Source organism: Oreochromis aureus, linkage group 22, assembly GCF_013358895.1.
Source record: "Oreochromis aureus strain Israel breed Guangdong linkage group 22, ZZ_aureus, whole genome shotgun sequence".
Lineage (NCBI taxonomy): Eukaryota > Metazoa > Chordata > Actinopteri > Cichliformes > Cichlidae > Oreochromis > Oreochromis aureus.
Window position 1 is genome coordinate 25,008,396 of NC_052962.1, and position 14,145 is coordinate 25,022,540.

A 14,145-nucleotide genomic window follows, 5' to 3' on the forward strand; every position below is an offset into this window, starting at 1 on the left:
TGTTCAGTCTGGCCTTTTATCTGCTTTCTTTCTTGGCTTGTACAGCTCTTTTCCTCTCACACAGCTGATTTGTCTGCACTAGCGGTCTCTTCCTAACCTCTGTTGCTGGTATGCTTCTCCATAACTCCGATTGTTAACATGAAAGGGTGATGTTGGCAGCCAAAGCGAGCTGATAAGGTGAGTGAATCCAGGTGAAAGACAATGTGGGTATGTTGAACTCATTATCTAGGCCTGTTACTGAAAGGATGTTCAACAAAGGATGTTCTGGTGTGCTTGGAATCATTGTCCCATTACATGACCCAGTTTCATCCAAGCTTTAGCTATCAGGCAGATGGCCTCACATTTGACTCTACAGGGTGGGCCATTTATATGGATACACCGTAATAAAATGGGAATGGTTGGTGATATTAAAGTCCTGTTTGTGGCACATTAGTATATGTGAGGGGACAAACTCCTCAAGATGGGTGGTGACCATGGTGGCCATTTAGAAGTCGGCCATCTTGGATACAACTTTTGTTTTTTCAATAGGAAGAGGGCCATGTGACACATCAAACTTATTGGTAATGTCACAAGAAAAACAATGGTGTGCTTGGTTTCAACGTAACTTTATTCTTTCATGAGTTATTTACAAGTATCTCTTTGTTCACAGCCATTGACATGTCGAAGAGGTTAACACGTGAGGAGCGGATCGAAATTGTGTCGATATCTGGTGAACGCAGTAACCGGGTCATTGCAGCAGATTTCAATGTAAGACACCCTACGAGACCACCCATCTCCCATGCTACAGTTAGCAAACTGCTTGCTAAGTTTCATGAAACTGGTTCAGTGTTGGATTTGCCAAAATGTGGACGCAAGAAAACTGTCACTAATGAAGAAACATCAGTGGCTGTCCTAGCTTCATTCAGCAAGAGCCCACAGCGTAGCACTCGCCGCATGTCACTGGAGAGTGGCATTAGTCGAACATCCCTTCGGCGGATATTAGCTACTCACAAATGGCACCCTTACAAACTGACTGGAGCATGGTCCACTCCTGGTAACACACCTGGATGCTACAGACCAGCAAACTGCTAAAACATCTGCTTTTGTGGTGGTGGTCATACTTGGCTTAAATCCCGATAAATAATGTTAACTGTCTTCAGAGTTCATGGAGATTATTGCAGTGTTTAAACAGTGCAGATGACAATGTAACAGCAATTATGCGGAAAATAAAACAAACGAAGAAAAATCTGTTTTTTTCAGCTAAACGTGTGGCCAGCCATAGAGGAGTGACATAATGTAAATAAAAACAAATCCTTGCCTTAAGTGGGGGGGGGGGGACCCCATAAATAAAAGGGTACACAGACTGAAAGGCGTCAAGACATTTTTGCAAAGTACCGCAAGCAATGGAGCTCCAGAATCCTCTTACAAAGGGAGATAATTTTTAATCTGTAACACAGATTTAGACTGGTTTTTTTTCTTTTTTTTTTCTTAAATGCATGTGCTCTCAGTGTCTGCGGTGAACATATTTTCTTAATGGCTTGATCTGCTTTAGAGAAACAAATTAAAAAAAACAAACCTCAGATGAAAATGGTGCAATGTTGACTCTGGGTGTGGCAGCGCAAAGGCTTGATATTTCACATGACTACAGTATTAGGAGCTAAACTAACCAGATTATTCCTGTGGAGAAAGTCTCAGGGCTACTTTTGGCTCCTGGGGAAACAAACTACTGTTACAGAAAAGTCTGTTTTTTCCCCAGGGTCTGTACTGCTCAGCTATTTCAAAACAAAGTAAGAGATTCCTCTTCACTGGGCTCACTTGGAAGAGGAGGAGGAGATGAAGGGCAGGTCCCAAGGTGTGGTTTGAGGTTATCCTGAGTCATGAAGGAACCTCCTCTGGAAAATCTGACACGCTACAGTCAAATGAAGACAGCTCAGCCCTGCCAGTGATTTAGCCAGACGGCTGCTGTGCAGAGGGGAAAAACACTGAGTCACACATAAATACGACCATATCATGGTGGCTCAAGGTGTCTTTTCAACTCACCCCGAGTGTGCATGCTGCATGTTTTCAAAATAAAAGGTGTTTTACTCACTCCTAACTCCAAATAGGATTTTTACATGTCCCTAAAAGTTAATTTAAGAATAACCACAGAAGCATGACTGAGATCTTATGACTTTTTCCATGAAATAATTGTTTTCTGCTTGTGTTAGACCACTGCCACTGTTGTTCAGTCATGTGAAATGGCACTGTAACCACACCACAGACATCCACCTCCGTCACTGAGGGAAAACACCTCATTAGCGCAAATATCAAGCACAACAATTCAGCTAACTTGGTGGTTTACAGTCACTCTACATGATCATAGAATTTCATCTAGCTGCTTTAAGTGGATGAAAAAAATGAAGAAGACTCTACTGACTCTGTGTGGCCAGAAAACAGTGTTAAATAATAATAAAAAGGAGGACAGAAAAATATGAAAAGAAAATAGAAGTTTATTGAGAATTCTGAATCCTGCTCACCCGTCCACAGTAGCAGAAAGATTACAACAACACAGACAAACAATTAGTTAAAATCTGGACACATAAATACGTTTCTCTTGTATCATGAAATCCAAAAGCAAAAATCTATCGCAGTCATACAAACGTAAGACGGGAGTGGAGGGAGCGCCGCCGAGCGTCTGCCCCCACCGTTTCGGAGACGCCACCTGCCTCCGAGCCCAAACATAAACAAGAAAAGAAAGACTGTGCTGTGGTGGAGTGAGCTGAACTTCTGAGGCCCAGGCAGTTTGAGATGAGGAGACTGATATCTCATGTTCATGTTAAATCTAAAGCTACAGACAGGAGGAGACCAGCTAAGCTCTTCCGAGACTACGAATCACTAGCTTGGCTCTGTTTGGCAGTAACAAATCCACCTATGGGCATCTAGTTTGTTAAACAATGTAAACAGAATTTGGTCTGTTTAAACCTCTCATCAGCACCTTGTGATACACCAGCTCTGCATGAAAATAAAACATCCTTTAGTATTATTACCACTCTCTCTGTGGCAAAATGTGTTCAAAAAGTGCGCCGTTGTTCACTGGTTTAGTTGTGTGTAGATCTAATAGATGTACATGAGGCTTATTCAGACTTTATGAAATGAGAGTAACATTATAATTCAATGTCGTACAGGTGAGCAGTCTGATGAGGAATTACGTGAAACTTTACCTGCAAACTGAAAAATACATACCATCTAAATACTGTTGTTTTTAACTTGACCCTTTTGAAAGCCTGAATAAGAGCTCATTAAAAGTAACACACCAGTAACAGCACACTGGAGGGCACACTTCACACTGCTGGTCATTATTCTTCTGGTTTTTGTTCTGATTGAAACAAACTTAAGCTCACACAGTAACGTCTGTTTATTAAGGTGCAAACTGCTCGTTGTGGCGAAAACCTGGAATTTTACATGGGTTGAAACTGGCACACAACCGCCAACTTAATGAGGATTTATATCATCTGAACGGATTCAGTTTTGATGCTGATCTGTAACCACTAGAACAGAGCCAGGACACCTGCTTCCGCATTGAGAGTTTAAGCTAACTGTCTGCCAGTATTTGCTTCATATTTACCATAAAAGCATGAGCGATATCGATCTTCTCATCTACTCGCTGCCAGAAAGTAAATTTCCACACTTTCCAGAATATTCGGCTGTTTCTGTATCAGAGATGAAGCTACACAGGAGCGAGGGGTGGGTGACAGTACAAACCTGCTTCTGCAGGACGCGATGGGTGGAGGAGGGTGTTGTTGTTTGACACACGCACAGACAGCTGGAGAAAAGACACCGACTTGTTACAATTATCTGACGATTCATAAATTCTCTTATTTGACCTATTTCTATTTAATCTCCTCTAACCATGGAAGGGAAGAGAAAAATCAGACACTCGAAAGGACAGAAACAGCTCGGGTGTTTCTCTGTACTTTAAGGCAAATTTAACGACGATGGGCCAAATTTTACAAATCAAAAAAGGGAGGGGGAAATAAAACTGTCTCTGCGAGTGCCAGCCTCCATCGGGGTTAGGTGGGACTAACGGTGGAGACGAGGCATCGAATGACGGAAGGTTTTACCACCACCTTTACCAAACTGTGCCAAATACAGAACACAAAGACACTGATCGTACTCTGGTGTCACCCACCAACGACATAACTCCTCCTCTGAGAGAGCCCCCCCCCCACCATGTTCAGCTTCCTCTTAGCTCGCCTTCTGTTTTTGGCACGGAGGAATTTGGTAAGGAACGTCTGGAAAACCAAATGTGTGTGTTTGTCTTTAAGATCATGGCTGTGCGTTTTTTCTCTCGCTCACACTCAAAGAAAAAAAAGAAAAAAAGAAAAGATCTTTTCATTTGCCCTAATCTAAACCAAAATAATACAGTCTTCTTCAGGGTGAGGAGGGGGCACATGAAGAGCTTTGAAAAATGCAGGTGACCCCTCTCCATCCTATAATAACTCTTTCCTCTCTGGCTTCTCTCTCTCCTCCCTCAGTCCTGGACACTCTAGCGGATTGCCTTGACGGGGCTCTTGAAGCTTGAGGCGGCTTGCAGCTGCAGCTGGTAGGCCATCGGGTGGATCTTGAACCCATAAAGCCTGAAGAGGAAGAAGAAGAAAAGATGATAATGATGTTTAGACTGATCAGTCATGCATTTGTTTTAAGGGAGATGGCGCTGACATTTGATGACAGACATCACACCACCCTGACTGTGCTCTATGTAATGCAAACAGACATTACAGCGTATTGACACAGGATCCAGGAAAGGATGTGCAATCCTTTCCATATAGTCGGCCTGTGCATGTAAGTGCATTTGAAATTAAAAACAAAACAAACATTTATACTTTTCTCCTGTGCAAATATTAACTTGATCAGTATTTTTGTGACATATGACCAACAGCAGGGAGAACAAGAACTAACGTCAGAAGGCAACAATGGAGGCGCATCGTCGGCCAGCAGGGTTATAAACACTCCTAATTCAGTTATATATATGCATAGACTGCAAAGCTGGCCTGGATGCAACTCACTGCTTCAGATTTCATGACTGCAGATACTTTAATAATGCCATGTTTAATGCAATGCAATTTTTAAAAACAAAAGTCATTTCTACAGTAGAGAGTGAAAAACTGTTAAAATTCTTGTTTTAAAGCTGTCCAGTGGGCCAGATTGGATTCTTTGCTAAGCCAATTCCGTCCCACAGGTCTTATTTTTGACACCGCTGGGCTAGCTGGTTAGAGGAACTAATGGATTTAAAAAACAAAACAAAACAACGCAATATGAGAGCCCTGAAGTCAGGCTGTGTGACGCTCGCAGCAAGTTGGGCGGCAGCGCAGAGGACTGTAACACAAATAGGAAGAGTAGGCAAACATGTCAAAATCATAAGAAGTTACCGCCTGAGTTCATAGCTCAAATGACCAGCTGTGTGTGTACAGTATGTGTCTGTTTGCATGTGTCTTTGTCTATGCATCAAAGGAATGGGAGTGTGCAACACACACAGACACGCAGTGCAACAGGGTTAAACAGTTAACAAATGGGCTTAAATGGCAAAGAGAATGACATCAGAGTAAATATAAATAAATAAATATCACAAAAAGCAGCACGAGAACATAGAAACGGACTCCAGTCTCCACAGCAGCCGAAGGGACAACATATTCCTCTTAACACTGCACCCTGGTTACGGTAAACAGTACAACATGCAGACAATGGTCTCCAAGGGCAGGCACAGGATTAGTGGACAACCACGCTAATCTGCTGCTAATCTACCAAAAGATGCAGCAGGTATTCACAAACACACAGAGATTAAACATTTTCTGCATTAACCACACACACACACACACACACACACACACACACACACACACACACACACACACACACACACACACACACACCTAATTTCTATAGAAGCAAACAGAAACATACATTTCCAGTGTTGTCCGTCTGGCACAACATCCCATACGACCGATAACGAGCTGCTGTGTTTTATGCATGCACAAGCAAATAGTCAGAGCTAGATAATATGTTGTTAGCATGGAAGTGAGTGAAGGCAAAAGCTCAGTAATGTAAACCATGAGGGAAATCAAACCAAAGAAACAGTCGGAACAACAAACCTAATGAGCCAACGAAGGAAAAACAGCTGAAGCTAAAGCTATATAGAGACACAAGGCAGCAGGCTCACTACGAGCCTCAGTATGAGCAAAGGATCAAAGCAGTTACTGAAAAAATTATGAAAAAGAAAAAAGGGTGGATGCCGTCTTATCTGGTGAAGTTATAAACATGAAAGAAGTAACAGATATTTGTTTTGTTCAGTAGATCTGGTGCACTGTTATTGTTCTTTGAAAGAAAATCTGAATCAGCTGCTCACACTGAGAAAAATCTGAATTGTCAGAGAAAATTGCAATCAGGGCATCTCTAATGTTTATATTAAACCATATTATTGTGCAGTTCTGAACTTCATATACTTCGGGCCCTGACACTTTAAAATTAAAACAACAATAATAACAATAACAATAATAATAATAATAATAATAATAATAAAGCATGTATTTAAAACACTAAAAACTGAAAGAAGCTAAGCCACTATCACTATGGAAACTAAGAAAAAGCAGAACTAAAATGAAAACAAAATCAAAATAATCAGAGTTATAAATTTACAACAAATCTGCCTACAACCATCAGCAGGAGGTGGATTTAGTGCTCAGAGTCTTTACAGCTGAATATCAATGCTAACCTTGGAACAAACTGGTTGGCGGGCCTCTTGGGCCTGTACTCGGGATGAACCATGAACAGCATGTGGGGGAATCCGGTGCCAAAATAAGCTCCATCTGTGTGGTGATGCCTGGAGGACTTGGGTGTGTAGACATCCATACATTTGGGGCAGTACAGCTTCACCATGGCCTCTCCTGGGATGTCTGACAGGCCTGTGAGAAGAGGAAGAAACCCATTTAAGTATGAGATCAAGACACCCGAGATAATCTGCAGACAATCCCTTGTGGATCAATGATATCGTCGCCTGCAGGAAAATCTAGATTCAATAAAAACAAACAGCATTTGTTTTGTACTGATTGGCACAGCCAGCCAGATGCAGCTGAGCCTTTTAGTCACAGATTTAAAAACAAAAAAAAAAAACAAGCAAGCAAAAACAAATTTCGTCAAAACTAAATATCACACGGATGAAGAGTCCCTGACTAACTTCACTACATCAAGGAGAGACATGCAAAGCAGGAAAGAGTAAACATTTAGTCACTCATGAAAGCTGTCTGCCACCTTGTGGTAATCCTTGGGTCACGTCAGTTTACTCACCAATAGGAAGCATAGGCTGATTCTCACAATAGACGCGGGGGCAGTAGCCAAAGTCTCCCTGCTGATACTTCTCCAGCTGAGCAAGCAGAAATGAGCCCAATAAAGAGTTAATATATGAACAGAAGGTAGATCCACATCTTATTTTAAACTGAACTTTTAAAGGCTGCTGCGCACATGACTGAGATTAGAATAGAATAGAATAGAATAGAATAGAATAGAATAGAATAGCTTTTTATTGTCACTGTTACAAGAACAGTGAAAGGCAGTTTGGCATCTCTCCATGTGTGTGAAGTACACAATAGCGTAAGTATTTACACAATGACAAATTTACATTAATGTGTGACTTTGCTAAAGATTTGAAAAAAAAAAAAAAAAATGAGCAGACAATATTGAATGGACTCGTTTACCATTTTGGATGCATTGCATTATAGGATCAGGTGATTTAGGCTTCGCCACAAAATCTAGAGACCGATCGTGAGTCAAAAATTAGTATTCTCCGACCTTTAGTGGTTAGCTGATGGCAGTTGTAGGGAAAATGATTGCTCAAGTCTCAGAGAGGCAAATCTGTCACTAAAGAAAAACATCCATTCCCCATCTATTTGGTAAAAACTTCCCGGCGTTGCTAGCATGCTGCTGCAAATCGAGTTGTACGGAAACAGTGAAAATCATGACACAAACTGGAAAAGGAGAAGGGTTGCCTTCAAAGTAAAAGCTGCACTTTATCCTATGTGTTTCAAAATGCAAAAAACTTTTACCTTAAAACGCGAACTTTCTGCATCTCTATTTGGCTTCACACTTTTTCCAGTTTTTCTTACAGTTCAGTAAGTATTTACACACAAACATGGAAAACTACAGGTAATCGTGGCAATCCTTTACAATTAATTTCACCCAGCAAGTTTTGCCTGACAACCGTTCAGGCAAAATGTGCACATGAAAAACTTTAATAAAGCAGTTTTTCCACATGAACACTTTGACGACTTCAAGAGAATCAGGCTGGAACATTTTCCACAGTTGTGCTTTTTCACATGTAGCACACAGCAGGAAACTGTCTGTCTGATGCATCTGCACCACAAGGACATGCCTGCATGGAGCACAACGGCCTCTACTAGGAAGTTAACACACTGGACTAGCAGTTTTGCTGTTCTCACACTGGTGTAGCATGAAAACATGTGAACTTTGCACAGGAGAGCTGTGCAAATTTTGTGTTTTGTTTTCCTATGCACATGTTGTTGCTGTCAGTTTGTCGAACACGGTCGTAAAAGTGTAATACTGTCGTTTTGCATTTTGAACACATTTAATCGTGTTTTCCTAAATAAAGTAGACGATAATGACTAATAAACAGGAAAGAATACACCATTATGACAGTGTGGAGGAGGAAAAGAATAAAGAAAACAGTCTTTATTTTCCATATTAGCACCATAGGAAGCAGATGAATGATTTGTTTTCAGCAGTAAAAAGCAGTGGCGCTGAAAGATTTTCCATTTTATGCCGTTCCCTCAGACAGACAGCTTTTCACGTCCACTTTTATCTTCTTCTGAGGGATGAACCCACCCTCTGCGGCCACACTGGACATTATTTCAGTCAGGGCTTTATAGCTGGGAGAGCTTTTCTCCCAAAACCCACACATACACACACAAGATTATAATTTAAGTACAACTATCCTGATTATCATGAATGAGACATTCACGTCTCCAGTGTTAACACTTTAATCCACTACAAGTGGAGTAAAATCTGACTCAAACAACATGTAGAGACAAAGCTGGTGGATTTTTGGCACCTACCATCTGTGCAATGCCTCGGTTAGTGAGGATGTAGCGTGCATGGATCAGGCCGTACAGCATCTCTGCAGCCTGCTCAATCAGGTCGCTCTGGTTGGGATTGTCCTCAAGCTCCTCATCTAAAGAAATCAGAAACAGGGAAACTACTCACGCTTTTGACACTTGGAAAAAAATGTTATCAGAGAAAAAGGAAACACTGGGAATAAAACAGAGACTGGGACACACGATGGTTTTCTAAAGGTGCTCCAGCAATAAAAGAGCATGAAACAAAGATGTTCTGAGCAATTTGTAAAAAGAGAGGAAACCTGCACCTTAAACCAAAAGAAAGCCAAGATCAAATGTCCCCTCTCATTATTTGTTAGTGACAGAAGGAACACATTAAAAGCTCAGGAGATGTCACAGACATGAAACACTCACAGCTCTTTTAGTCTTACTTCCTGATGTCTGCTGCAGATGGGAGGTGATAAACAGTAATACTTCTGTATACAGACAACAAACAATAAGGCGACTCTCTACTCGCCACAGCAGGCAGCTCCTCATGTTTTGTTTGGCAGATTTTTATACCAGATTGGTGATACAACCCCAGAGGGGTTCGTGTCTTCTTCCGGGATCAAACTGGGGATCTTTCGCTTGTTTGGCAAATGTGTCACATAAGCAAACACTGACATACTTTATTTACTTAAAACTGAGAACAATGAGTCAGGAATGCAACATACAGACCTGGTTCAAGGTCCAGGATCATGTCTAGAGCCTGGCGGTAGTGTGGAACCTGCTCATTGAGCCCAGTTAGGTTGAATTTGTCCTGGATGTAGTCTTCATCCACCTGTCGTTGGAGAAACAACAAAACAGACTCATTTCGATCGACTAGGAATCAAGTAGCCGTGAGAACAGAACTCCCTGAAAGTTGATTCTGTTTATCTGATCGTAGCGTTTTTAGCTGGAAAAATATTTCAACACTCCTCCAAATGATTTGTTCAGTTTGAAACAGATCTTCTGATTTCTTCACGCAGCTGGATATAATAAAAAAACATTTCTCCAACTGACAACGCTCCAGATGAACAGGCAAGGCAGGAGTATCAACAGTTTAACCCTTACTGTGGCTGACCCAGACATTTATTGCTAATTTCTTATTATTACTACTTTATTGATATTTTTAAACATAAAACCATTTCCTGCCTATAACTTTTATAGTTTTTGAAGGAACTGACAATTTCTGTAGCAAAAATAGTGGAAAGTTGTGTGTATGTATTTATTTTTAAAACATATTAGACTTCGAATTTATTGTAATTTCTCATCTCACTTTGACAGTCACTGTTTTTTTTTAACACATTTTAGCATTTCTGCACAAAATATTTGAATTATTACACATTTACACAGAAGATGTGTACTCTAAGTGCAGAAATTTACATGTCTGATGTTGCCTTTCTCCAGTTTAGAAACTACTGGGAGAAAACCCAACTGTACACCAGGTAGCTGTAATAAATTTGATAAGCAGGAGGTTTTTTTAAAGGTTTCCATCACCTTACTATAAAGAAATCTGTGAATTTTTCCTCTTTTGGTAACAGAAATGTTATTTCATTTTCTTATTCTGGCTGCTTTCTTTAGGTGGATCATCAGTCTGCATCTCATCCTATCCCTAACATCTTCCTCAGTCACACCATCCCTCTGCATGTCCTCCTTCAAAACATCCATGATCTTGCTCTGTGGTCTTTTCCTCCTGCCTGCCAGCTCCATCTTCAACATCATTTGTCCAGCATATCCACTATCCCTCCTCCGCATGAGTTTAAACCATCTCAGCATCACCTGTCTCACTTTGTCCCCACACCACTCAATCTGAGCCGTCCGGATATACTCATTTTCATCCCTGTCCATCCTTGCTCTTTTTCGTGACAATCTTAGCAACTGCTACTCTGCCACCAAACCACGCATGGGCCTTATATCACAAATAACCCCTGACATTCATGTGTTGTAAAAATATGTCCACCTTGGTTCCTCACCTCACAGAAAAACTCATTCCCCCGCAGCCCACAGAACCAGGAGATCCATGAAACCTCTTCTGAACTGCTCATCTCTGAAGACCTGAAAAACGAAACAATAAATTATGAGTGGGGAAAAAGCCAACATTCAACAGCTCCCTTTTACAGTAGCTACGTCTGGTTTAACGCGGCACAAAAAGAAGCTGTTCATCTGGTGTGAGCACCTGATTAGCATTGGTGCTAACCCCTGGAAAATAATAGGCTATTCTTGTTTTTTTCGACACGCCATGAATGCAACACTAAGCGTTCACTCACTAAATAACAGATTTAACCGATACTTTCGCCCAACTGGACTGTTTGTTAGTCATTTATTAACCTTTTCTTGTGAAAAGATCATAAAAGTATATCAGTAACAGTAGCTGCTTAAGATCTGTAAAGGTTAAGCCAGTTAGCAGGTATTACCTTCTCCCTGGCGTTAGGGTAGCTTTAAAAGCTTGCTTTATCACATTTAGCGCAGATTTTCCGTCAAAAACACGTCTAATGAATAACAAATCAATTGGCTAAATCCGGCCTTACATGTATGCTGTAGTCCTGCGTGCCGGGTAACGTTAACATGCTAAGCTAAAACCAGATGAACGTCAATATGGCGCCTGTAAAGACACCAGGCCTCGGAGCGGAGGTCTGCCGTGGCTCTTCTGCCTCTGCGCTCAAACTGCTCAACGGACTGATATGCGTAACAACGCTAACTTACCCGGCTTTCAGCTTTAACAATCCCGAAGAAATCAACAGATCAACAATTTAGCAATCTCACGGGTGTAAATAAGATGGACACCACCTCCCAGTTCACCCCGTAGGTTACACTCTTCCTCTTCCTCCGGTCTGCCGTCAGCAGGTTCAAGACTTATCGGTGCTGCCGCTCACTGTTCAGTCCCGGTACTGCATGTTCGTGAAAAGGCTCTGTTTGGTAGCCCTCTTTTCCATCCTGTCTCGATTTTTGCAGTAATAATTTCTAAAAGTATATTAAATATGACCCGTTCAATTTTTTTCTGATAACCATCTACTAATGAATACATCAACTTCCATATTATTCTCATCCCTATCCCTTTGACATTATATCCATGAATTGCTGTTGTCTTGCTCCTCCTGCACATGTCCAAACCATCTCAGCCTTTCCTCTCTTTGTCTCCACACCCCTCCAACCTGATCGGTCTCTCTCATGTACGCACTAATTTCTAAACTTATTGTTACTCCTAATGAAGTAATGACTAAACATTCAAATGTTTGTCATGAAACTGGGACCTAGAAATTTTTAAGAAAGCACAATTACGAAATTACAAGTAAATGTTTTCTTCTGGATAACTATTGTCTGTATTATGGCTTAAAAGTGAGATTGAATCACAGTAAATATAAAGAAAAATTAAAAAGAAAAAAAGCTTGAACTTCAAATGACTGTTCTTTCAAATTATTCATGAACCATCATCAAAAATAATCTCATGTCGAGCTAACAACTAACCTGCACCTTGTACATTTATCTCAACAAGAGCTGTTCATGAGACTGAATTAAAGCGGAGCTACTGTCCTGAGTTTCAGCTTATCTTATGCTGGGCCTTAAGTGTTGCCCCTCATAAGCAGAAATTTTAAACAGCATGTAGGTGTGACTTTTGTACTTATAGCCAGAGCTGTGGCTCTCTCTGACAGAACCATGACTATACCATGAATAGAACCCCCCCCCCCCAAAACAAAACAAAAAACAGTTGGACATCTTGTGTTTAGAATAGTCTGACAGCGGGAACGAATCGGTCACTTTTGCTCCCTCCACTAAAAGAAAAACAAAAGTTCAGGACAATGTATTCTCATTTCACTAAAATCCTCCAGGAGAAGCAGAGACTCCTGTGAACTGCGGCCGGATGAGCTAAAAATGGACCCGACGCCGCTTTTAGCGATGTGGAGGACGTGCTTCTGAGACGCTCCGTGGCACATCTCATGTAATTGAAAGCAGCTCTGTGTACTCCTGTGGTGGAGCCTGAGGTTTTCTCTCAGGGATTGCTTTCACATACGCAGACCTCACGATCAGAAACTCAACATGAACATCCAACACTGTAACAGCACATACATGTCACACACTAGAACCACCAACATCAATACAATCTTTCTTCTACCACACAGGCAGGCAGAGAACAATTTCATCATCAAAGAAACAGACGCACAACTTAAATGTTTCCATTAAATCAAAAGTAGTTTATTTAACTTTGCCTTCTCTGTATAACTTTATTATAATAAGACACTTCTCTGCTTGTACATTGCTCCCTTGAACTAAAAATGGCAACATTTGTTTGTGGGAATGTAAGTTGGGGTAGACAAAAACTTAGATACATACCAATATACATACATGTGTGTATATTATGGTTCCATTAATAAAACCATAAATGCTAAAAAAAAAAAAAAAAAAACGGTCTGACCCACTCCAGGTACCTCGGTAATGCTGGAAACATAATACAATCTTTTGAGTAATTTTTTCTCTCTTTTATCTGGAATACACTTTTGTTTTTAACATGGGTACATACAATAATGCGCACATCAACATTAAGAGTTAAGGAGGGATGAAGGACTCTTTGAGCCAGTGTTAAAGAGTACAGCTATCAATGAAGAAACCAGTAACAGGCAAGGCAAGCTGCACCCACGTGTGTTCATGCTCAGAAGTCATAGTGGAAAAATAAAATATGTCCAACTTCGCTTGCCTGCTGACGAACGTATGCTTAAATTACACCAAAGAAAACCAACTGGTGATGTTCCCCACTGCAGGTTCTTCATCTGGATTAACATATACACACAGCTGAATGTATATATGTGGATGTATTTAAGAAACAGTAGAATTGTCTTAATAATAATTGGTTAAATCACTCGCGGGCAAACAAGGCAGAAAAGTGCTTGCCATTCATGTTATAACCCTCTGGTCCCCCCCCCCCTTTAACCCCCCCCCTCCCCTGTTATTACACAGACACCAGAAAAAAAAACAAAAAAAAAAAAACAACCAAACACACGAACATACACGCTCACGTACACGCACACATACACGAATCATCAAATGCCCT

The 14,145-nt window shown here is 40.9% G+C and overlaps 1 protein-coding gene across 1 annotated transcript; it reads right to left on the reverse strand.

The window, feature by feature from the left end:
* Positions 1–2,448: 2,448 nt before the first annotated feature.
* Positions 2,449–11,955, reverse strand: csnk2b (casein kinase 2, beta polypeptide). The gene is made up of 7 exons (XM_031738089.2): positions 11,805–11,955; positions 11,075–11,156; positions 9,798–9,900; positions 9,081–9,196; positions 7,300–7,375; positions 6,728–6,917; positions 2,449–4,595 (listed from the first exon to the last, which is right to left on the reverse strand). Exons 2-7 carry the CDS (start codon positions 11,144–11,146, stop codon positions 4,505–4,507), a joined length of 648 nt encoding a protein of 215 aa, XP_031593949.1. The 5' UTR covers positions 11,147–11,156; positions 11,805–11,955; the 3' UTR covers positions 2,449–4,504.
* Between the last annotated feature and the right edge of the window lie 2,190 nt (positions 11,956–14,145).

What these genes read in the sequence shown, in the direction of transcription:
- csnk2b (XM_031738089.2), bottom strand. Translation starts at nt 11,146, where the DNA reads ATGAGCAGTTCAGAAGAGGTTTCATGGATCTCCTGGTTCTGTGGGCTG. An exon ending in GGAATGAGTTTTTCTGTGAG is followed by an intron (nt 9,901 to 11,074) that starts GTGAGGAACCAA and finishes CTCCAACGACAG; the next exon opens with GTGGATGAAGACTACATCCA. An exon ending in GCCAACCAGTTTGTTCCAAG is followed by an intron (nt 4,596 to 6,727) that starts GTTAGCATTGAT and finishes CTTCCTCTTCAG; the next exon opens with GCTTTATGGGTTCAAGATCC.